Genomic DNA, 26168 nt, shown 5'->3' with positions numbered 1-26168 from the left:
TGGTGCACTGGGATGACCCAGAGAGATAGTATGGGGAGGGAGGTGGGAGGGGGGTTCAGGATTGGGAGCACATGTACACCTGTGGTGGATTCATGTTGATGTATGGCAAAACCAATACAGTATTGTAAAGTAAAATAAAGTAAAAATTTAAAAAAAAATCATTAGTTCTTCGGTGCTCAGCTTTCTTTATAGTACAACTTTCACATCCATACATGACTACTGGAAAAACCATAGCCTTGACTAGACAGACCTTTGTTGGCAAAGTAATGTCGCTGCTTTTCAATATGCTTTCTAGGTTGGTCATAGCTTTTCTTCCAAGGAGCAAGCATCTTTTAATTTCATGGCTGCAGTCACCATCTGCAGTGATTTTGGAGCCCAAAAAAATAAAGTCTGTCACTGTTTCAATTGTTACCCCATCTACTTGCTATGAAGTGATGGGACTGGGTGCCATGACCTTAGTTTTTTGAATGTTGAGCTTTAAGCCTGTCTTTTCACTCTCTTCTTTCACTTTCATCAAGAGGTCATTAGTTCCTCTTCACTTTCTACCGTAAGGGTGATATCATCAGCATATCTGGGGTTATTTATATTTCTCCCAGTAATATTGATTCAAGCTTGTGCTTCAACCAGCCTGGCATGTTGCTTGATGTACTCTGCATGTAAGATAAGTAAGCAGGGTAATAGCATACAGTCTTGATGTACTCCTTTCCCAATTTGGAACCAATCTCTTTTTCCATGTCTGGTTCTAACTGTTGCTTCTTTACCTGCATACAGATTTCTCAGGAGGTAGATTAGGTGGTTTGGTATTCCCATCTCTTGAAGGATTTTCCACAGTTTGTTGTAATCTACAACAGTTAAAGGATTTGGCATAGTCAATAAAGCAGAAGTAGATAGATTTCTGGAATTCTCTTGCTTTTCAATGATCCAGGGAAAATTGGCAATTTGATCTCTGGTTCCTCTTACTTTCTAAATCCAGCTTGAACATCCAGAAGTCCACAGTTCATGTACTGTTGAAGCCCGGCTTGGAGAATTTTGAGCATTACTTTGCTAGCAAGTGAGATGCGTGCAATTGTGGGATAGTTTGAACATTCTTTGGCATTGCCCTCCTTTGAGATTGAATGAAAACTGACCTTCTCCAGCCCTGTGGCCACTGCTGAGTTTTTAAAATTTGCTGGCATATTGAGGGAAAAAAGCAATACTTTCACAACATCATCTTGTAGGATTTGAAAGAGCTCAACTGGAATTCCATCACCTCCACTCACTTTGTTCATAGTGATGCTTCCTAACACCCACTTGACCTCGCATTCCAGGCTGTCTTACTCTAGGTGGTTGGAGCATAGACTTGGATTACTGTGATATTGAATGGTATGTCTTGGAAATGAACAGAGATCATTCTGTCTTTTTTTGAGATTGCACCCAGGTACTGTATTTCTGACTCTTTTGTTGACTATGAGGTCTACTCCATTTCTTCTAAAGGATTCTTGCCCACAGTAGTAGATATAATGGTCATCTGAGTTAAATTCACCCATTGCGATCCATTTTAGTTCACTGATTCCTAAAATATCAATGTACACTCTTTTCATCCTCTGTTTGACCACTTCCAGCTTACCTTGATTCATGGACCTAACATTCCAAGTTTCTATGCAACATTGCTCTTTACAGTATCAGGCTTTACTTCTATCACCATCACATCCACAAATGGACATTGTTTTCACTTTGGCTCCATCTCTTCATTCTTTCTGGAGTTATTTCTCCACTTTTCTCTAGTAGTATTATGGGCACCTAGCGACCTAGGGAGTTCATCTTTCAGTTCCATATCTTTTTTTGATCACTGAGGAAGTTCCAAAGAATAGCAAGGAGAGACAAGAAAGCCTTCCTCAGTGATGAATGCACTGGTCATAGCAAACACCCTCTTCCTGGAGCACACAAGATTTTGTTTGAGCCCTCCGAGCATCTTTGGAGGGTATGGAGTTTGACTCTAAACAAGATTTTGCCCCTCTTACCATCTTGCTGGGGCTTCTCCTTTGTCCTTGGATGTGGGGTATCTTTTGTTGGTGGGATTCAACATTCTACTATCGATAGTTGTTCAGCAGTGAGCTGTAATTCTCACAGATGATGAGCACAGGTCCTTCTACTCTGCCATCTTGTGAGAACCTAAATGATATTATTGTAATTGGATAAATACAATAAAAACTCCAAGATTAAATAAAAATTAGAGTACCATCACCCTGATTATTTAATTTGTATGCCGAGTACATCATGCGAAATGTCAGACTGGATGAAGCACAAGCTGGAATCAAGATTGCTGGGAGAAATATCAATAACCTCAGATATGCAGATGGCATGACCATTATGGCAGAAAGCAAAGAGGAACTAAAGAGCCTCTTGATGAAAGTGAAAGAGCAGAGTAGGGAAAGCTGGCTTAAAACTCAACATTCAAAAAATGAAGATCAAGGCATCCGGTCACATCACTTCATGGTAAATAGAAGGGGAAACAATGCAAACAGTGGCAGTCTTTATTTTCTTGGGCTCCAAAATCACTGCAGATGGTGACTACAGACATGAAATTAAAAGATGCTTGCTCCTTAGAAGAAAAGCTATGACCTACCTAGACAGCATATGAAAAAACAGAGACTACTTTGCCAACAAAGGTCCACCTAGTCAAAGCTATGGTTTTTCCAGTAGTCATGTATGGATGTGAGAGTTGGACCATAAAGAAGGCTGGATGCCAAAGGATTGATGCTTTTGAACTGTGGTGTTGGAGAAGACTCTTAAGAGTCCCTTGGACTGCATGGAGATCAAACCAGTTAATCCCAAAGGAAATTAGTCCTGAATATTCACTGGAAGGACTGATGCTAAAGGAGAAACCAATACTTTGGCCACCTGATGCAAAGAACTGACTCATTGGGAAAGGCCCTGATTCTGGAAAAGATTGAAGGAACAGAGAGCCCTTAGAGATGACAGAAAATGAGATGGTTGAATGGCATCACCGACTCGATGGACATGAGTTTGAGCAAGCTCTTGGAGTTGGTGATGGACAGGGAAGCCTGGCATGCTGCAGTCCATGGGGCTGCGAAGAGACACAACAGAGTGACTGAACTGAACTGAGAGTACCAACATATAGAATTAAACAGCAAGAGAAAATGAAAAAAGTAGTACAAGCAAGAGAAAAGGAAAAAAGAAAAAAAAAATGGCTTTGTAATTTGTATCTTCAATGTCATTGAGAAAAATCTGCCTCCAAAAACTTTTCTTGGTGCTGATCATCTGTTCTCCTAAGGCACAGTCTCCAAATGTCAATCCATTTAGACCCCACAGATTCTCTGGTTAAACTCATTCTTTGGCACTCAAGGAAGGCCTAGGAGGCTAAAGGTTTTTCTACAATCAAGAGGCAGGCAGAAGACGTGGTAGGCATGGCAGTGAGCAGGGAGGAGGGCAGTCTGTTCCTGGGAAGCCCAGATGGGTCCTGCTTGGTTATAAAATGTCGAAGTCTGCACTGACTCTTCTAGAAAACTTAAGGATGAGGGAATAGTTTACCACTTATCCTGTGAGGCCAGTATCTCTCTGATATGAGAACAAAGATTTTATTTAAAAAAAAGAAAGAAAGAAAGAAAACTACAGACCTATATCCTTCTTGAACACAGTTGAAAAAATTCTTAACAAAACTTTAATAAATTGAATTCAACATATATTTTAGAAAGGTTAATGCACCACGGCCAACTGGTAGATGAAAAGAAACTAAGTTGAAGGCAGAGAAGTGTGCTGTGGTGAAAGCAGACTTCAGAGGGGCACAGGTCCTGGCTCCAGCCCCATCTGAACCTCTCACCAGCTGTGTGACCTCAGAGGAAGGACGATGGTGATGATCATGATGCTCTCTCCCATTTCTTAAGCACATGCTATGTGCATGGTGTCAGGTGCTTAAATACTTCCTCTCACTTAATCCTAAGATCAGTCATGTGAAAAGAAAGAAAGTCGCTCAGTTGTGTCTGACTCTATGCGACCCCATGGACTGTAGCCTACCAGTCTCTTCCATCCATGGGATTTTCCAGGCAAGAATACTGGAGTGGGTTGCCATTTCCTTCTCCAGAGGATCTTCCCAACCCAGGGATTGAACCCAGGTCTCCCGCATTGTAGGCAGACCCTTTACCATCTGAGCCATCAGGGAAGCTCTTCATATTATCCAAATATTACCAAATTGAAATTTGAACCCATATCAGGATTTAATGAGACAACAACACTAAGCAGTTGGCACAGCACTGCCTGGCGCATTAGGCAAACTTTTCCATATCTACTTCAGTTCAGTTCAGTTCAGTCGCTCAGTCGTGTCCAACTGTTTGCGACCCCATGAATCGCAGCACACCAGGCCTCCCTGTCCATCACCAACTCCCGAAGTTCACTCAGACTCACGTCCATCAAGTCAGTGATGCCATCCAGCCATCTCATCCTCTGTCATCCCCTTCCCCTCCTGCCCCATACCTACTTATCTAACCCCACATCTAAAGTACTGTTACTCTATAGTCTGACTCTATACACGCTGTAAATCAGAATTATACTTTGGTCATAGACATTCTTCAGTAGACTGACTTGGAACCTAGTAGATCCATATTAAACTTCTTTTTACATAATTTATTTGCTACCTGGTGTGAAGAAGCCACTTAATTCTCTGAAATTCTCTGGGTCTTTTGACCTATCAAGTGGCTTACCTACCTTGCCATTAGGATTAATTAGACTGTGTGTAGAACCCAGTGTAGCATCTGATAAGAGCAAGTGTTCAATGTTACATGGCTGTTGCTATGGTAACAGGGTTAGTAACATAAAAGCTATGACAAGGAGAGTGTATTGACAAGCAAAGACATCACTTTGCCAACAAAGGTCTGTATAGTCAAAGCTATGGTTTTCCCAGTAGTCATGTAGATGTGAGAGTCATACTGTAAAAAAGGCTGAGCACCAAAGAATTGATGCTGGACAACGCTCTTGAGAGTCCCTTTGGACAGCAAGAAGATCAAACCAGTCAATCCCAAAGGAATATTACAGGATATCAAAGAGTTCGACACAACTTGACGACTGAACAAACAACAATAATACAATAATTAGGTATGTGGCCTTAGATAATAATAGGTTTCAAACAAAAAGGTCCTTTGGGAATTTCTCAAAATCTTTGAGTGCTTGAACAAGAGGTTCTCCAACTTCTGTGCCCATCTGGGACCAAAAATGTTCAGTGGTCTTGCAGATATTAAAAGGTTGATTTTTAAAAATCAACATTTTTAAATAATTTTTCTCTGTAATGCTTTAATCTTTTATTTTTGACTATCATTTAACCTAGCAGCAATGAAAATTTGGATTCATATTTTTATAAAAGGTAGTTGATAAGTGAAGCTGTGTGACTCATACTGCAAGACTTCATGACCCTTATAAAGTCAACTGGACCTCCTTTCAGTACTGCCTGATGTGTTGATTAGAAATGTCCCTGTCAAATGGTTCTTTGTACATAAGAATGAATTGCTTAGATTCATCCATATATGATAAAAATATGAATCTAAATCTAATCAAAATTAAATCTAATTAATATGTGAGAAGAAACTAGGCACTAGAGAAATAAGTTCAGTGATCCTGTAAGGAAGCAATCAGTTAAATAAACAAGGACATTCTACACTAAAATGACTTCATTTCACCATCAATTAAAGTAAAAAAAAAAAATTATACCATTATAAGAATAGACAGATACTACCCTTGATCTTAGCCAAAACCACCACAATATTGTAATCAGCCTCCAATTAAAATAAATATCTAAAAAATAAATAAAATGCCAAAAAAAGAAGAAGAAGAAAAGAACAGACAGAAAGTGGTAAGTAACCTAACAACTGAACATAATAAAGAATTTTCTTTGGATTTTGATTCACACACCTAATAGCGAAAAAAAAAATCTTTCTGTGAACCAGGAAAGTATGAATACACTCTGAATTATATTTTGACTTACTGATATATGGGACAAGAGCATGGTGGAAGTAAAAGAACATTTTCCTTTCAGTTAGCTACACCTACTGATACCAGGGTTTCCCTGGTAGCTCAGCTAGTAAAGAATCCACTTGCAATGCAGGAGACCCTGGTTCAATTCCTGGGTCGGGAAGATCTGCTGGAGAAGGGATAGGCTACCCACTTCAGGATTCTTGGGCTTCCCTGGTGGCTCAGCAGGTAAAGAATTCACCTCCAATGTGGGAGACCTGGGTTGGGAAGATCCCCTTGAAAAGGAAACAGCTACCCACTCCAGTATTCTGGCCTGGAGAATTTCATGGACTATACAGTCCATGGGGTCGCAAAGAGTTGGACACAACTGAGCGATTTTCCCTTCCCTCCACCTATCAATAAACTTGTGGATAAAATAAAATGAATGTATGGGTAAAACACTATAAGGTGAAATGATAGTCAAAAAAATAAACGATCAGAAGGTGACAGAGGAAAATAATTTTAATATGTTGCTAATTATGACATCTGAGAAAGAGGTACTTTTCCATTAACTATTATATCTTGTCTCCCTGTATGAGTGTTTAAAAATACCATTTGAGCCCGCGCCGCCGTCGCCGCCGCCGCGCTCGCTGGCTGGCCCGGTGCGGGCGCCGGGCTCCCGCCGCAGGAGAGGACCACCAGGGCCGTCGCCACCACTTCGGCCCGGGTCCGGGCTCCGGCCCCGCCCCGGGCCCCGGCCCGGCCCGTGCCCCCTGCCCTGTCGGGCGATGAAGTGTCACTACGAAGCGCTGGGTGTGCGGCGAGACGCCAGCGAGGAGGAGCTCAAGAAAGCCTATCGGAAGCTAGCCCTGAAATGGCACCCGGATAAAAATCTGGATAATGCCGCAGAAGCAGCTGAACAATTTAAACTGATCCAAGCGGCGTATGATGTGTTGAGTGACCCTCAGGAGAGAGCGTGGTATGATAATCATAGAGAGGCTCTGCTTAAAGGTGGGCTTGATGGAGAATATCAAGATGACAGCTTAGATTTGCTTCAGTATTTCACCGTTACCTGCTACTCTGGTTATGGTGATGACGAAAAGGGCTTTTATACGGTGTACCGTAATGTTTTTGAAATGATTGCAAAGGAAGAACTAGAATCTGCTTTAGAAGAGGACACGGAAGATTTCCCAACTTTTGGAGACTCCCAGAGTGACTATGATACGGTGGTCCACCCTTTCTATGCTTACTGGCAGAGTTTCTGCCCTCAGAAGAACTTTGCTTGGAAAGAAGAATATGATACACGGCAGGCTTCAAACCGCTGGGAGAAACGAGCCATGGAAAAAGAAAACAAAAAGATTCGAGACAAAGCGAGGAAAGAGAAGAATGAGCTTGTCCTTCAGCTGGTCATTTTCATCCGTAAAAGGGATAGAAGAGTGCAGGCTCATCGAAAGCTCGTGGAAGAACAAAATGCAGAGAAGGCGAGGAAAGCTGAGGCGATGAGGCGGCAGCAGAAGCTAAAACAGGCCAAGCTGGCAGAGCAGTACAGAGAGCAGAGCTGGATGGCGGTAGCTGACTTGGAGAAGGAGCTCAGGGAGATGGAGGTGCAGTATGAAAAGCAGTTTGCAGATGGATCAGGTGAAGACGAAGCAGAAGACCAGGAGCTCAGAGACGGACAGGATGGTAAAGATAGTGACGAGGCCGAGGACGCAGAGCTTTATGATGGCCTTTACTGCCCTGCATGTGATAAGTCTTTCAAGACCGAAAAGGCTATGAGGAATCATGAAAAATCAAAGAAGCATCGGGAAATGGTTGCCTTGTTAAAACAACAGTTGGAGGAGGAGGAAGCAAATTTTTCAGGACCTCAAACTGATGAAAACAGTCTGAATGCCAATTCCGAGGAAGAGATGGAGGATGCGCCAGAACAAAAGCTTTCTAAAAAACAGAAGAAAAAGAAACAGAAACCAGCACAGAACTATGATGATAATTTCAATGAAAATGGAACTGGAGAAGGAGTAAAGACTGACCCGGAAAATACCAACCTAAATCAAAACAGTGCCAAAGAATCAGAAGATAGTCTTCAAGAAAATGTTGGGGTCACAGAGACTGTGGAACTGTGCAATGACCCCAAAACTGAGGCTAAAAGTGTTTCTAAACCCAAAGGAAAGAAAGCCAAAGATACTAAAAAGTCTGTCAGAGTACCTGCTGAACCACAGACAGTGAGTGATGTGCTTATCAGCTGTACAACTTGCCATAGTGAATTTCCATCCCGGAATAAACTGTTTGATCATCTAAAGGCCACTGGTCATGCAAGAGCACCTTCATCCTCAGCATCTTTGAACAGTGTAACAAACAGTCGAAACAAGAAAGAGAAACGTAAAAACAGATAGAAATTCTGCCTGCGCTTTTCTCTTTCAGTTGTTGCTAGCTTTTGAAACCAAAAACTGAACTGAAATCATCTAAAGAGTTAAAATTTCAGTGATCTGCAATTTATTGCATTGTGGAAAATTATTTTTTATCTTGTAAAAACATTTTTTTGGTTTAATATATATTTTTTAAACATGTCAAAAAAATAAATAAATAAAAATACCATTTGAGAATGGTTTAAAACATATATGTACACACTATTATGTCTAAAACAGATAGCCAACAAAATATTGGATAGCACATGAAACTCTGCTCAGAATGGATACATGTATATGTATGGCTGCATGGTATTGCTGTACACCTAAAACTATAACAACATTCTCAATTGCCTATACTTCAGTATAAGATACAAAATTCAACCTAATTAAATAAAACCAATAAAATAAAACCTAGATGACTGGATGACTTTCTACAAAATGTATCTCTTTATTGAGTTGGAGGTATCATCACCACTCATGACTGGTGACCTGAAAGACAAGCAAGCTGCCCTCTTCCCTGCATCTGCCTCTGAGTTAGCTCCCTAGGGCCCAGTGTCCTCACCTATGACATCAGAAGTGTGTGGCTTCAAAGTCACTTCAGTCCTGTCCAACTCCGTGATCCTTATGGATTACAGTCCACCCAGCTCCTCTGTCCATGGGATTCTCCAGTCAAGAATACTGGAGTAGGTTGCCATTTCCTTCTCCAGGGAAATCTTCCCAACCCAGAGATCAAACCAATGTCTACTACATCTCCTGAATTGGCAGTGGGTTCTCTACTTCTAATGCCACAGGTATAATAAATTAGGCCAATAAAAGAAGTTCTATCATCTTAGACATATCCTTCAGTCTGCATTCATCATGAGTGAAACAACTATTTACACTTACTTGACTCCAGTGCCTTTTCTCAATTTGTTTGGAATACATATTGAAGAAATGTGTGATTTAATAATATCAGTTAGCAGCCAGTTATCATTAGAAAACTAATGTGGATACCCTTCACATGTGTGACCAAGCTATGAGCCCAGAGGATAAACCAGGCTTGTGTAGAAAATGATTTTGCACTTTTGGCTAAAGAAGTCAGGAATCAATAGTGTAACCACAGTTATATAAATTGATATCATTGAAGACTATTCAGAAGGTAAACACTGTACCCTTCATCTTAACTGTATAGACAGACTAAGCAACTCTCACATGGAGAAAAATAGTAAACACTACTTTGCCAACAAAGGTTCGTCTAGTCAAGGCTACAGTTTTTCCAGTAGTCATGTATAGATGTGAGAGTTGGACTGTGAAGAAAGCTGAGCGCCGAAGAATTGATGTTTTTGAACTGTGGTGTTGGAGAAGACTCTTGAGAGTCCCTTGGACTGCAAGGAGATCCAACCAGTCCATTCTAAAGGAGATCAGTCCTGGGTGTTCATTGGAAGGATGCTAAAGCTGAAACTCCAATACTTTGGCCACCTCATGCGAAGAGTTGACTCATTGGAAAAGACTCTGATGCTGGGAGGGATTGGAGGCAGGAGGAGAAGGGGACGACAGAGGATGAGATGGCTGGATGGCATCACCGACTCGATGGACATAAGTGTGAGTGAACTCCGGGACTTGGTGATGGACAGGGAGGCCTGGCGTGCTGCAATTCATGGGGTCGCAAATAGTCGGACACGACTGAGCGACTGAACAGAAATCTTAAATAAATACACACACATATATACATGCATATGTGTATATCCTATATTTAAATTGATAGCATAGGCAGAATCAAAATATCAGAGAATCTAAATACTTAGAAATCTGAAGTTAAACCATAGCTGTAGGATTAGGGTTTCTAGACCCAGATGCTTTTTCTGGTTGAAATTTGAAAGGACATGAAACATTTTTGATCCCTGAAGGGGACTGAACTTGGACAACCTGTCCCTCAAGCACTCTAAGATTTTGAGAAATTCCTGCAGGAATTTCCTCTAGCTCCACATTTGAAGTCTGCCTTAGGAGAACAGATGATTAGCAGCAAGAAGAGTGCCTAAAGGCAGGCTTTTCTCAGTGAGGTTGAAGATCCAAAGTACAAGGCCATTTTTTCTCTTTTTCTTTTCTCTTGCTTTTATTGTTTGTTCATTTTCTCTTCCTCTTTAATTCCGTGTATCAGTATGCTGATTTTTTAATTTAATCTCAAAATTTTTGGTATTTTATCAAATTACAATTAATATCATTTATTACCATACAATGAATAACGTATATGTATAATATGTTATATTTTACTTTTATCTTTGTCTTTTATTTATGACATATATCTTGCTAAAGTTTAATGCTGGTAGGTATTCCTTGGGCTGTACCTTGAAGTACTCATGGTGTCTCTGCAGAGGCAGATACAGTTACTTAAACAAAGAGTTCCATTCTAAACCAAGAAAAATAGTTTTGGATCCTATTTATGCCACTTGCTAGCAATAGTTTACTTATTTTAACTTTTATTTCTCCACCTTTTTCCAGTGTAATTTTTGACCATAATAATCATAGGGTAATTTTCAGGTTTATCAGTGTCATAAATTTTTAATAAATTTTGATTTATATTCTCTTGTTCCAAAATTTAAAAATAAATATTTTTAACGGGATTATACTTTCACCATACATTTCTTCCTTCTTGTTCACAGATTAGTCCTAAATGTTACTTTTGTATTTTTCATCTTCATATAAAAATTCTCATTTATATTATCAAAAGTATTCAGATTATCATGTTGGAACATGATCTATTGTGTAACTACTATTTGTGTAGAAGCCAGGCTTAAGGCATTCTAGAATTTGTTATACAAGATAGACTTCTCCAAGACATTTACCACTTAGAGTAGAATAAAGACAAGCAAACATGAAAGTGTAATTTGATGAGAAATCTGAAAACAGCAGATAAGTGATGAGAAGTGTGCATGAGTTGGACTTAGGCTTGGTGGTCATGTTGGTGAAGAAGGAATTAAAACAATGTCAGCAAAAGATTCCTTGTGGGAATGTCATTTAAACTAGAGTACACTGCTTTGACCAAAGAATGCTCAAACTACAGCACAATTGCACTCATCTCACACGCTAGTATGGAAAAGGCAATGGCACCCCACGTCAGTACTCTTGCCTGGAAAATCCCATGGATAGGGGAGCCTGGTAGGCTGCAGTCCATGGGGTCGCTAAGGGTTGGACATGACTGAGCGACTTCACTTTCACTTTTCACTTTCATACATTGGAGAAGGAAATGGCAACCCACTCCAGTGTTCTTGCCTGGAGAATCCCAGGGACGGGCAGCCTGGTGGGCTGCCGTCTATGAGGTTACACAGAGTCGGACACGACTGAAGTGACTTAGCAGCAAAATTCTCCAAGCCAGACTTCAGTAGTACGTGAACCGTGAACTTCCAGATGTTCAAAATGGTTTTAGAAGAGGCAGAGGAGCCAGAGATCAAATTGGCAACATCCGCTGAATCATCAAAAGAGCAAGAGAGTTCCAGAAATACATCTATTTCTGCTTTACTGACTATGCCAAAGCCTTTGACTGTGTAGATCACAATAAACTGTGGACAATTCTGAAAGAGATGGGAATACAAGACCACCTGACCTGCCTCTTGAGAAACCTATATGCAGGTCAGGAAGCAACAGTTAGAACTGGACATGGAACAACAGTCTGGTTCCAAGTAGGAAAAGGAATACGTCAAGGCTGTATATTGTCACCCTGCTTATTTAACTTATATGCAGAGTGCATCATGAGAAATGCTGGGCTGGATGAAGCACAAGCTGGAATCAAGATTGCCAGGAGAAATATCAATAACTTCAGATATGCAGATGACACCACCCTTATGGCAGAAAGTGAAGAGGAACTAAGCCTCTTGATGAAAGTGAAAGTGGAGAGAAAAGTTGGCTTAAAGCTCAACATTCAGAAAACGAAGATCATGGCATCTGGTCCCATCACTTCATGGCAAATAGATGGGGAAACAGTGGAAACAGTGTCAGACTTTATTTTTTGGGGCTCCAAAATCACTGCAGATGGTGATTGCAGCCATGAAATTAAAAGACGCTTACTGCTTGGAAGGAAAGTTATGACCAATGTAGATAGCATATGGAAAAGCAGAGATATTACTTTGCCAACAAAGGTCCGTCTAGTCAAGGCTATGGTTTTTCCAGTAGTCATGTATGGATGTGAGAGCTGGACTGTGAAGAAAGCTGAGCATGGAAGAATTGATGATTTTGAACTGTGGTGTTGGAGAAGACTCTTGAGAGTCCCTTGGACTGCAAGGAGATCCAACCAGTCCATCCTAAAGGACATCAGTCTTGAGTGTTCTTTGGAAGGACTGATGCTGGAGCTGAAACTCCAGTACTTTGGCCACCTCATGCGAAGAGCTGACTCATTGGAAAAGACTCTGATGCTGGGAGGGATTGGGGGCAGGAGGAGAAGGGGATGACAGAGGATGAGATGGCTGGATGGCATCGCTGACTCGACGGACATGAGTTTGAGTGAATTCCGGGAGTTGATGGACAGGGAGGCCTGGCATGCTGCGATTCATGGGGTTCAAAGAATCGGACACGACTGAGTGAGTGACTGAACTGAACTGAACAGAACACTGACATTGGGAAGTTGACATGAGTGGAAAATTCCTGCCTACAGGGACTATGATATGATAAGTAACCTCAAAGAGAGCAAAAATCAAAGGAAGTTTAAAGATGTTGAACAATAGCAGTTAAAGTTGGTGCAGAATTTAATAAATAATAAAATGCTGATCGTTCTCTGTGAGCTATCACTGCATGCATATTTTGAATTCTTGAAATGACTAAAGCTTTTCTTTTCAAAAAGCAAATAATTTAATTGACATTACTTTTTAATTATCATCTCTTTTCTCCATCTTCCTTGTTATTTATCAGTCTTCTAGCCTTATTTGTCACTCTTCTATCCCTACACGGCACTAGTAGTAAAGAACCTGCCTGTCAATGCAGGAGACTCAGGAGATGTGGGTACAATTCCTGATCAGGAAGATCTCCTGGAGGAGGAAGTGGCAACCCACTCCAGTATTCTTGCCTGGAAAAGCCTACAGACAGAGGAAGCTGGCGGGCTACAGTCCATAGTGTCACAATGAGTCGGACATGACTGAAGCAACTTAATACACTAGCCCTATGGGGTTCCTTAGACGTGCTGTCACCACTTTGTGTTTTCATATTTCAATTGGTACATCAGTATCAATCTCCTTTATGGAATTCCAATGCAAGATTTAATCCTTAGCAGCAATGACCAATGCATTTCTCTCTTTATTTTAATCAATGTCCTCATGCTGCTGCTGCTGCTACTGCTAAGTCGCTTCAGTCGTGTCGACTCTGCGTGACCCCAGAAACGGCAGCCCACCAGGCTCTGCTGTCCCTGGGATTCTCCAGGCAAGAACACTGGAGTGGGTTGCCATTTCCTTCTCCAATGCATGAAAGTGAAAAGTGAAAGTGAAGTCACTGAGTCGTGTCCGACTCTTCGCGACCCCATGGACTGCAGCCTTCCAGGCTCCTCCATCCATAGGATTTTCCAGGCAAGAGTACTGGAGTGGGTTGCCATTGCCTTCTCCGCAACGCCCTCATGGCAGTCATTAAATGATTTTTACATTGAATTATATCCATTGTATGACTATGTAACCTGTGACTTTAAACTTCCTTATTGATAAAAGCTTTTTTGAAATTCTAAATATTTATACTTATTTTTTACTTTAAAATAAACTTTGAGGTTTTGAGAATTTTTTCTCTGTTAAACTCAGAAATAGTATTTTCTTCTTCTTAATATTATTTCTCTCAATTTGTAGAAATTGTTTGGAGAAATTATATGCAATCTTTTCAGTGCTGGGAAAGAAAAGTTCAAAGTGATGTTCTGATTAGATTTCCTGAAACAACAATTTTCATTTTTTTTATGTTTGTAATTCTAAGGTTTCCAAAATGGTGTGAGTAGCAAAGAATCCGCTTGTCAATGCAAGAGACGAAAGAGACATGGGTTTGATCCCTTAGTCGGGAAGGTTCCCTGAGGAGGGCATGTCAACCCACTCTGGTATTCTTGCCTGGAGAATCCCATAGACAGAGGGGCCTAGAAGCGACAGTCCGCACGGTTGCAAAGAGTCAACACAATTGAAGTGACCAGCACACACACACACAGAGTTGACATCATCAGGGTCAATGAAGAATGGAAGACCAAATCTAGTTCAAGAAGAGATAAAATAGTATACACCCATAAGAAAATTGTTTAGGGATCCTATCAACATTCCCCTAGTTCTTTGAAACCAATAAAATTCTTTTGACTAAATCGTTAAAGGTATGTTTCACTTGTTTGTTCCTCAGAGTATAAATAAATGGGTTTAACACAGGGGAAATGGAAGTCGTAAGTATAACTACTTCCTTATTAATAGTCATTTCATCTTTTGATGAGGGTTTGATATAGACAAAGATGCAGCTTCCATAGGTGATAGAAACCACAATAAAGTGGGAAGAACAGGTGGAAAAAGCTTTTGTCCTTTGCTGGGCAGAAGAGAATCTTAGAACAGTTCTGATGATAAACATGTAAGACAAAACCACACATATGAGAGTCATGATACATATCAACACAGAGCCAACAAGGGTCATCTCCTCAATGAACCATAGATCTGAGCATGAGATCTTCAGAAGTGGATTAACGTCACAGAAGAAGTGATCGATAACAGAGTCACAGAATTCCAGGTTCAGTCCCAAGCAAAATGGTGGAAATATGATCAAGAAAGTGGTCATCCAACAGCAGAAGATAAGCATTTTGCAGAATCTGTGGTCCATGATGGTCATGTAATGCAGGGGTTTGCAGATGGCTACATAGCGATCGTAGGACATGGTGGCCAAGAGAAAAAATTCTGTCATTCCAAACACATAGGTAAAAAACAGTTGGGCTGCACAAGCATTATAGGTAATGGACCTGTCACCTGTTGATATACTATACAAGAATCTAGGAATGCAGGCAGAAGTGAATGAGATTTCTAAGAAGGAAAAGTTTTGGAGAAAATAGTACATTGCAGATTTAAGATGAGAATCCACTAATATGAGGGTGATGATGATCAGGTTTCCAGCTACACTCAATATGTAGGTGATGAGTAGAAATGTGAAAATCAAAATCTGCATTTGTAGGTTTTCTGTTAACCCCAGGAGGATGAAACTGACTACTGGTATGTGGTTTCTCATTTCTGGGTCTGGACTTCTGTCCAGTCTGCTTGTAAAACTGTTGGAAGGAAAATCTGAGAAGAGGGTAAGAAAACAGTTTACATTTCACATGTAGATTTTGTTTAGATAAGTCAAGTCAAGCCATTTATATGTATCTTCTTTCTGAATAATGAGTATTTTAATTAATTCATGTTGTAAGCTCTGTTGGTATATCTGTGGTAGGCTAGAAACTTAGCTCCCAAGTATTTTGGACCTCAAAATATGCTAAGATGTACATTTTATATTGTAGTTCAGTGTATGGGCACACAAACAAAGGACATATATATATATATACAAAAATATATCTACAACAAAAATTTCAATACCAATCCAAACATGCCTTGATCTCTGAGGTTTTCTATAAAGTCTCTAAAAATATTGAATCATTATGCTGTGAGTGTGAAACTAACATAATAGTTTATGCTTATGGGTAAATCAAATATACATCAACTTTAAAATAAACAAATAAATATCAATACCACAAAATCGATTTTATAGCATCCTAAATGGTGATAACCTGTACTTATAAAACATATTTCATTTTTTAGGGGTTAGTTAAATCATATTGTCCAAGTAAAACATACCTTTTCCATGATATCTCTTTAAAAGTATGTCATGCTTTTACTTTCTATTTTGGAATTGATTTTTCTCATAGCAAACTTATTCCCCAGGATCAATAAAATCATGAACTTTAGAATATCCTGTTTTCTAAGAATTTTTCTTTTATCACTAATTGAAATTTTACACAGGTTAATTATCTGGTTGAAGCTTCCTCTTTTGATATATTAAAAACACTTAAGTGTTTCTTTATCCCTTTGGGAAAGCATTTGAGGACTCTGTTCCACTGCCATGACCAAACCTATACTTAATCTACAGAGGAGAGTTCCTGTAATGAAAATTCTTTCCTAGACCTTTACCATGAATTTCTCCAAATGAACTTTCATCCTTAGCTTTACTCTAACTCCATCCAACTTCCAACCTATTCCTCAACTATTCCAATATGGTTTCTGAACACAGTACTCCACTGAAACTGTTATTTGTAGCAATTATTTCTTGCAATTGTAGCTGTTATGTTTCAACAAAGTGTAGCTCATATTATTTGCAAGTTTTGTTGTAATTTGTCACTGTCAATCACTTCTTCTACTTAGGTTGCTATAAACCCATTGTCTGCACAATATCCACACTCCTGGTTTTTGTTCTGACCTTCCGGTTTCTCCTTTATAACAACCTTTTCCCCTACTCATAGTTATAACATTGATATTTATCACACTTCACCCCTACATCATCTTCTGCTTACCTATTACTTTTCTGTGGAAATTTTGAAATCTCTTGACGTCAATTTATCACCTAAAATTTGGTAATTCAAAATGTTACATATTTGATACGATCTCTTTCAATGCTTCCCTTGTAGCTCCTTGGGTAAAGAATCTGCCTGCAGTGCAGGAGACCCAGGATCGATCCCTGGGTTGGGAAGATCCCCTGGAGAAGGAAATGGCAACCCACTCCAGTATCCTTGCCTGGAAAATTTCATAAACAGAGGAGCCTAGTGGGCTGCAGTCCATGAGGTCGCAAAGAGTCGGGCACGACTGACCAACTAACACACACTTTCAATGCTAAACATCATCACCTGGCAATTTCACACTCATTCAAAGCACACATGTTTAGAATGGAACGCTACCTCAACTGCACCTCTGTTCACTCTCTGCCTTATTCCATGTTTGGTGTTCAGTTCAGTTGCTCAGTCGTGCCTGAATCTTTGCGACCCCATAGACTGCAGCACGCCAGGCTTCCCTACCACCAACTCTAGGAGCTTGCTGAAACTCAAGTCCATCAAGTCGGTGATGCCATCCAACCATCTCATCCTCTGTCATCGCCTTCTCCTCTTGCTTTCAATCTTGCCCAGCATCAGGGTCTTTTCCAATGAGTCAGTTCTTTGTATCAAGTGGCCAAAGTATTGGAGTTTCAGCTTCAGCATCAGTCCTTCCAGTGAATATTCAGGACTGATTTCCTTTCTGATTGACTGGTTTGATCTCCAAGCAGTCCAAGGGACTCTCAAGAGTCTTCTCCAACACCACAGATCAAAAGCGTCAATTCTTTAGTACCCAGCTTTCTTTATAGTCCAACTCTCATATCCATACATGACTACTGGAAAAACCATAGCTTTGACTAGATGGTCTTTTGTTAGCAAACTATTGTCTCTGCTTTTGATATGCCGTCTAGGATGGTCATAGCTTTTCTTCCAAGGAGCAAGCATCTTTTAATTTCATGGCTGCAGTCACCATCCGCAGTGATTTTGAAGCCCCCCAAAATAAAATCTCTCACTGTTTCCACTGTTTCCTCATCTATTGGCCATGAAGTGATGGGACCAGATGCTCTCATCTTAGTTTTTTGAATGTTGAGTTTTAAATCAGTTTTTTCCACTCCCCTCTTTTACTTTCAAAGAGGCTATTTAGTTCCTTTTCACCTTCTGCCATAATGGTGGTCATATGCATATCTGAGGTTATTAATCCATGTTTGCTGTACTAAAATCAAAAGCTAGTGTTGACTGACCTATATTAACAACTGAGATCAAGCTAGAATTTTCTTAGTATAACCCTATCTTGAAAGTCTATTGACTCTGAAAGTATTTTCTTTTAATTCTGTAGTTTCCCTGATTCATACAGGGGAAGCTCTATCTTTGTTTGCTGGTCTGGAGTCGTGGAGAGTGGCTCTAGAAGCACACCATCGTGAGAGTCAGGTATTGTAGTCATCTTAGGTAGACTGCTGTCCAGAAAGTAGTTTTCCCTAACCATTTGTTCTGTTCCACTCCTCATGATTCTACCTGTTTGCTGCTCCCGATCTATAACTGGCATTCAGTACTTGTTCCTCTGTGCTCTGTTTAGACTCTTCTAAGCGTCTCCTAATCTCTCAAGCCAGTTCAAGACCTATGGGTTTTGTCACACCTTATATCACATCCTATTCAAAAATCTCTTTTTATGTAATAGCCACAGAACTGACAGATTCTGAGATATAGAATTAATTCAAGATAATATTTACCCTTAGACCTAGATCAGTTTATATTGTATAATACATGGAATCAATTTAATAGCTACTCTGACACTTCTAACTTTTGACATATCCCTGACTCTAATTCCAAGGATTCTTGTTTGTTTTTACATTTGTTGATGAAATGTTCTAGGTGACTTTTATTTTATTTATTTTGTTATTTGTTTATATACTTTATTATTTTCATTTTTGACTGTGCTTTGTCTTCCTTGTTTTGTGTATACTTCTAGTTGCAGTGAATGAGAGCTATACTCTAGTTGCAGTTTCGGGGTTCTCTGCATGGTGGCTTCTCATTGCAGAGTGTGGGCTCTAGATCATGGGCTCTGTAGTTTGGTGAATGGACTTAGTTGACTGGTGGCATGTGGGATCTCCCCAGACAAGGGATGGAACATGTGTCCCTTCATTGGCAGGAGAACTCATAACCAGTGGACCACCAGGGAAGTCCACTAGGTGGCTCTTAAATGGCACTATAACCTCTCCACTGAGCCCATAAAAAACACTTGCATCAAGGCCGAAAGGTAAACACTGTTTGGCAAAGAAATAGCTTTCCTTTTATGCCTTCAATTCATGCTTCTTCAAAACACCTGACACGAAACTAACAATACCAGAGATTCAGGAATATAGTTCTGGATTTGGACCAACAACTGCTCTGTGGTTGTTCCTCAGCCAACACCAGCTAAACACACTAACATCTACTGAAATGATTTTGCTCCCCAAATTTTGACCAAGGCCATCAGTAAATTTTTTAAAGATAAAAACATAATTTCTGCTAGAAGTTCCAATTACCTGGCTTGTGACAGCATCACTTGATTGCTTTAATATATTCCTTTCCTGCAGAAGTGGGAGCTACTCATGTGCCCATTTCCCCTAGTAAACCTCCCAGAGTTTATAGATTCCATTACAGAGGGGGAGGGCACTATTTAAAAACATATTTTAGGATGAGCTGGGGTGTCTTCCAAATATGTGAGCATCACATATGTAACAATAAACTAAACAAATATAAACAACAGATTAAATCATCAGGATAATTAAAGAGAATAACAGACTCAGATTACAGAAAAGGATTGCAGGTACAACACACCTATCTCTTTTTTCTTCATTCTTGAGACACCTATTTGGTGACTTTCACAACTCTGGAAACTTCAGGCTCTGTCTTTGCTCATAAATATCTTGAAAAATTGCCGGGGGCCAGCGTGAGGAACTCTGCCCATGGCAAAGGTCTTGAGGAAGGAAGCTTGGCATATGCAAAGGCTTGATCAAGCCTCAGGAAACCCCCTGTTCCCGAGCATCAACCCCCAAAACCAGAGTACTTTATCGGGGGCTCTCCCCCATAACCATTTCTCTCGGAGAAGGAGTTAACTTGCAGCTCCAAGTTAATAAAAATTTCTGGGCGTGACAAGAGTGTTTCAACTTACGAACTCTGAAGGTTCTCTGGCCTGCCTGATCAGGTTCGTCCGGCCGCATGTGATTGTTTACAGCCTCCCAACTGTGAGAGGCACGGGATGTTTTAAAACTTTCTAAATACAGACTCTTTTGAGAAGTTAGAAGATCATTAGTAGAGTATTAGTGGGTTGATTAGAAATTATATTGGTGAAGGGTTTTTTCATTTGTTGTGCCAATAATTACTGCTAATTCCCTGCCCTGGGTGTGACAAGCGTGTCTCAGGTCAAACCTCTCTGCTGACAGACTAGCTTGTGTGACAACCTCTCAACCATAAACAGCACAGAGAGTTTGGAGTATTAGCGTAGGGCTTTTTTCATTGATGAGTCAATGATTGCCATCAGGCCTCCATATCCTTAGGCACCTGGGAATATATTAAGTTCGATCCCTGGGTTGGGAAGATCCCGTGGAGAAGGAAATGGCAATCCATTCCAGGACTATTGCCTGGAAAATCCCATGAACAGAAGAGCCTGTTAGGCTACAGTCCATGGGGTCGCAAAGAGTCAGACATGTCTGAGCGACTTCACTTCATTTGGAATATAGAAAAGGAAATATAGTAGTTTTTGATGGTAGCAATACTAGACTTTTTGAGTTAATGAATTTTCTCTTTTATTATAGACCACTGCACTTTGTTATAAATCACTATGCTATTTAAAAATGTAACTTTATCACTATCTTAAGACAAAATAGATCTTAAGGGGAAACAAGGGGACCCTTGGTGAAGGGTTTACATTTGTTGAGCCAATATTTGCTGCTAAATCTCCATATTCCTGCCCTTATAATGAACATAACTAGCATATAGGAGAAATAAGTACTGACCTTTAAGATTAATCATGATAAACCTTAGGTTACATAAATTCCTTTCTTGATTGTAACTCACTACACCCTCACCCTATAGGAATGCAACTTTATTTGGAGGGTGGCGCCTGATTTAAGAAAAAATCACCCCTAGAAAAATAAGTTTTCTGGCTTACTGACCGGTATCAGAAAGGGCCATAAAATGTCAGCAGACCTCATGGCTAGAAGATGATGTAAAAACCCATAAGACCTTTGTATAATTTTATACGAAGCACCTGATCGTGACAAGGGTCAGGTCTGCTGACCCCCTTGTGACTCTGTATTCATCCCTATGTATAACCAAAAGGTATATAAACAAACCTGAAAAATAAAGAAATCGGATCAGTTTCTGGAAAGACTGATTCCCCCATGTCGTTTCTTTCTCGCTCCCCGTTTTCCTGGCTGAATTTCCATCTGGTACGAGGGTACGCACCAAGCCTACTCACTTTTCCGGGGCTTCTAAGATCAGACTAGGGAGGCCTCAGTGCCTCCTCTCCCTCGGGAGAATGGAAAGACGCCTGTGGCCTATGTAGGTGGTGATTAGTATTCCACGTAAACCAGTTATTCAGCCTCTTTTTATCCACTAATTTTCCTACTACACTATCTGTTTCTAATCTCCCTCTATATCTGTAATTAAATAAGTTTTTTCCAGGACGCCGATTCCGTCCCTACCTTCGAATTACCCTGGATCCACCAGGGCTGGACCCCGGCAAAAAATAAATTATCACTATTGTTTGACTGATGCCTCTTTACTTCTCTTGCCTTTTAGAGAACAGAATGTTTTAAAGAGTGCAAAGATCTTAATCATATCAGCAAATAATGTCCAATTCAAGACTGCTTCTCGTAGTCATTCCTTGCATCTATTTTTAAGTTGCCAGATATTTGTTAGTTCAAACCCCAGTCTCATCAGTATCCTCAATCAACTCAAATTATGAAATCAGGTTTCTTTTAATCAAAATTTAATTAATTGTATATTTGTGTGCTGTGTGTGTGTTGGTCACTCAGGCGTGTCCGACTCTTTAAGATCCCACGAACCAGGCTCCTCTATCCATGGAATTCTCCAGTCAAGAATACTGGAGTGGGTTGCCATTCCCTTCTCCAGGGGGGTCTTCCAAACCCTGGGATTGAACCCAGGTCTCTTGCATTGCTGGCAGAGTCTTTACCAGCTGAGCTACCAGGGAATCCCCTATTAACTATTTACATCTCTCTAATTGCCAAGACATATCAAACTGTTTATAAGAGATAATAATTTTCTGTCTCTCAAAGACCAGAAATGTAGTGGTTTCAGTTGGCTATTTATCCCTGGACATCCTGAGGACTAGAAGGATGAAGAAAAACATTTTTTATAAACTTGTAACTGGACATCTGATCACTCTTACTCATGGACCCACACTTACCTCACAGGCAGTGAGATGACTCTAATTTATCCAATCCTATCATTTCTAACATGTTGCCAAGGCTTTCCTGCCATAGCATTTGTGTTTCTTTGGAAGGTATTTGCTACTCCAGGGTTGGGAGGAATATCAGGAACTCTTCAGTTTGGATAGACATGATATCCAAACTTCCTGGCAAACTTAGAATTTCTGACCATAACAAGATTCACATTGGTTTTATGTGCCAAACAGGAAACCAAGTAAACAAACATGAGTCCTAGGTGAATTAGGTTTAAAGTTAATTATGAATCTCTAGTGTCATCTTCTGGGAAAATTTTTGAAATGTGCAACCTGGGGCCAGTGTCCTCAGAGAACTGAAGGTTTCACAGTGACATTCAACACAGAACTTTTACATAAAATAAAAATAAAATGATAAAGTGCAAGCCTACCTTTTCTTCCTCTCATCCAATAATAACATCTACAGCTGCTAGTAGCTGCTCACAGAATACACTTACCCCTTGCTCCTTTTAGCTTAAAATTACCCTAATTGTTATTTATTATAAACTAGATATGGGTTTTGTTTTATTTCTTGCTATTCTCAGTATGTTTCTCTTGGTTTTATTTATACGTTCTCATGTTATTTTTCTTAATTTTGTAAATTACATATAACATAAAATCTACCATCTCAACTACCTAAGAGGTACAATCCAGTAGTATTAAGTACATTCTTATCATTGTAGAAGGGAATGGCAAACCCACTCCAGTATCCTTGCCTGGAGAATTCAGTGGACAGAGGAGCTGATGGGCTAAGTCCATGGGGTTGCAAACAGTCAGACAAGACTGAACAACTAACACTTTTCTTTTCACTTTACCATTATGTATCATCCTTAATATTTTAACAAATATATCTAACTCTGCTTATTTTTATAATATATAGTCATATAATTACTATTTATTAAAATTATAATCACTAATTATTATCTAAAATTGATATTTGATATAGAATTAATAGAAAAGTTAAACTTCAATATGAAAACTAATCTTAGTATCTCACATTACAATATTCCAGATATCTCCTATGTACATATATTTTTATTAATTGGTTATTTCAAAATGTAGACTTTATTTACAAATGTGTTTCAAACTACTTAATAAAAAGTTTTAAATAAACTACTTGTTACCTCAATCATTATAAATTTACATCATCATTTGGGAAACTATATAATATTTCTCTTGGGGCATTCCATCATAATTTGAATCAGTTCTAACAATTGAATCTTTGTTATTTCTAAAAAAAAAACTTTTTGCTATTAAAAAAAATGACTACCTCAAGTTGATATTATGTTACATAATTCTACAATTTTTTAATAAATGTATCTCATTTCTTTCTAAATAAACTATCAACTGTGATGCCAAAAGCATTTTGTGCAAATATCTTTCAGTTTTCTATATTCCCTAAAAGTCAGCGTTATTGCTATTACTTCTGCATATATTGACATATTGCCTGTTGTGTGGATTGTAACTATTTTCCCCAGCTTTTTACTGGTCTTCAACTTGTTGTGGATTTTCCTGAAATAAAATCTCATGTTACATTTCAGAAAAAAGTCATATTTTTCTGATCATGACATTTTTCATATCTATTTTTATATGTTATACTTTTAAATGAGATGATATATTTTACTGTTTATTTGTGCTTAATAATACAGTTAAATATTTTAATTTTCATTTTCATAGTTTTCTTTCAAAATTACTCATTCTTTTGACATCCTCTGAAAAGAATTTACGTGTGTTTGTATTACATGTGATTATGCTCAATACATATTTGTTCTCCCCATATTATTTTTTATAACTTTGACTAAATGCATATAAAATAAAATTTCCTATCTCAGCTTCTTTAAAGGAATATTAAGTACATTTTTATTGCTGTGCATTACCCTTAATCTGTTAACACACATATTCAATGTTGTGTTTTTCTTTTAATGTCCACAAATAATTGATTTCTAGAGCATAGTTTCAAACAAGACTGTAACTTAGCCTGATTTTTGTATTTTTCTTGTTTTGGACTAATTTGAAGGATACTGTTGACCGTGTCTTATGTTGAATGCTAATGCCTGCTTTTTATTATCAGCATTAGTTCAGATTTAAGAATAAGTGTCATTCATCTTTTTAACACCCTACTCCTGTTATTGAATAGAGTTTCCTGTGCTATACACTACTTACTCATTAGTTATATATTTTATTCATAATGTGTATATATGTTGATCCCGATATCTTACTTCATCCCACCACCCCTTCCTCCCATGATATGTCTCTATTTCTGCTTTCTGAATAGCTTTATCGGTAACATTTTTCTAGATTCCACATACAAGTGACATTAACGTTTGTTTTTCTCTTTCTGTCATTCTTCACTTTGTATGAGAGTCTCTAGGTCCATCTATATCTTTGCAAATGGCACTGTCTCATTCCTTTTTTGGGCTGAGAAATATTCCATTGTGTATATATATATCATATTTTCTTTTTCCATTCCTCTCTTGATGGACATTTGGGTTACTTCCATGCCCTGTCTATTGTAAATAGTGCTGCAATGAACATTCAGGTGCACATATCTTCTTTAGTTATGATTTTCTCCATGTATGTGCACAGGAGTGGAATTGCTGGATCATAAGTTAGTTTTATTTTTAGTTTTTTGAGGAACCTCCATACTGTTCACCATAGTGACTGTATCAATTTACATTCCTACCAATGCTGCAGGAGCATTCTTTTTTTCTCCACACTTTCTCCATCATATAAGGTTTGTAGAATTTTTTACTATGAGCATTGTAACTCATGTGATAGCTCAGTTGGTAAAGAATCTGCCTGCAATGCAGGAGAGCCTGGTTCAGTTACTGGGTTGGGAAGATCCACTGGAGGAGGGATAGGCTACCCACTCCAGTATTCTTGGGCTTCCCTTGTGGCTCAGCTGGTAAAGGATCCACCTGCAATGCAGGAGACCTGGATTCAATCCCTGGCTTGGGAAGATCCCCTAGAAAAGGGAAAGGCTACCCACTCCAGTATTCTGGCCTGCAGAATTCCATGGACTGTATAGTCCATGGGGTTGCAAAGAATCAGACACACTGAGCGACTTTCACTTTCACTTTCTGACTGGTGTGAGGTGATACCTCAATGTGGTTTTGATTTGCATTTCTATAATACTTCACAACGATGAGCATATTTTTCATATGTTTGTTGGCCTTCTGTATCTCTTCATTGGAGAAATGTCTGTTTAGCTCTCTTGGCCATTTCTGCATGGGATGTATGTTTGTATTCGTAAGGTGCTGCATGCACTGTTTCTATATTTTGGAGATCAATCCCTTTTCAGTTGCTTTGTATACAAATATTTTCTCCAGTTCTAATTGTTGTGTATTCATCCTATTTATGATTTTCATTATTATCCAAAAGATTTTAAGTTTCATTAGATTCCATTTATTTATTTTTGTTTTATTGTAATTTTTATTATTTGAGGAGATGGGTCAAAAATGATCTTTCATGATTTATGTCAAAGAGTGTTCTGCCTCTGATTACTTCTAAGAGTTTTATAGTGCCTGGCCTTCCATCTAGGTCTTTAGTCCATTTTGATTACACAAGCCTCTTATCCTTATCCAACAGAGGGCAGACAGAATGGAAGCCACAATATATCAATATAATACAGAGCAAGAGAAATGTACTTAATGCTGCTGAAATGTACCCTTAATGGAACTGAATTGGTAAATTTTATGTTATATGTACTTTATCAAAATTATAAAAAGGAAAATGAAAAAGCATAAACAAAACCAAAAATATTTGCTGAGATATTATAAATAATATAACAAATAAAATAAGCTTACATCTAGTTTGTAATAAGTAGCAATTACTTAAGATAAAATTAGGGCATCCCTGGTGGCTCAGTGGTAAA

General features: G+C 39.0%; 2 protein-coding genes across 2 annotated transcripts; one reads left to right on the top strand and one right to left on the bottom strand.

Moving 5' to 3' along the window:
• Window positions 1-6725: 6725 nt before the first annotated feature.
• LOC128048362 (dnaJ homolog subfamily C member 21-like) lies at window positions 6726-8435 on the top strand. The gene has a single exon (XM_052640741.1). The coding sequence runs from the start codon at window positions 6726-6728 to the stop codon at window positions 8325-8327; it is 1602 nt and encodes a 533-aa protein (XP_052496701.1). The 3' UTR covers window positions 8328-8435.
• A 6153-nt stretch (window positions 8436-14588) lies between these two features.
• Window positions 14589-15524, bottom strand: LOC128047859 (olfactory receptor 6C2-like). The gene has a single exon (XM_052640246.1). The coding sequence runs from the start codon at window positions 15522-15524 to the stop codon at window positions 14589-14591; it is 936 nt and encodes a 311-aa protein (XP_052496206.1).
• Between the last annotated feature and the right edge of the window lie 10644 nt (window positions 15525-26168).

The sequence above is a fragment of the Budorcas taxicolor genome, chromosome 5 (assembly GCF_023091745.1).
Source record: "Budorcas taxicolor isolate Tak-1 chromosome 5, Takin1.1, whole genome shotgun sequence".
NCBI classification, from domain to species: domain Eukaryota; kingdom Metazoa; phylum Chordata; class Mammalia; order Artiodactyla; family Bovidae; genus Budorcas; species Budorcas taxicolor.
Note: the sequence above shows the minus strand (reverse complement) of the source record. Positions and strands in the feature narration are given on the sequence as shown.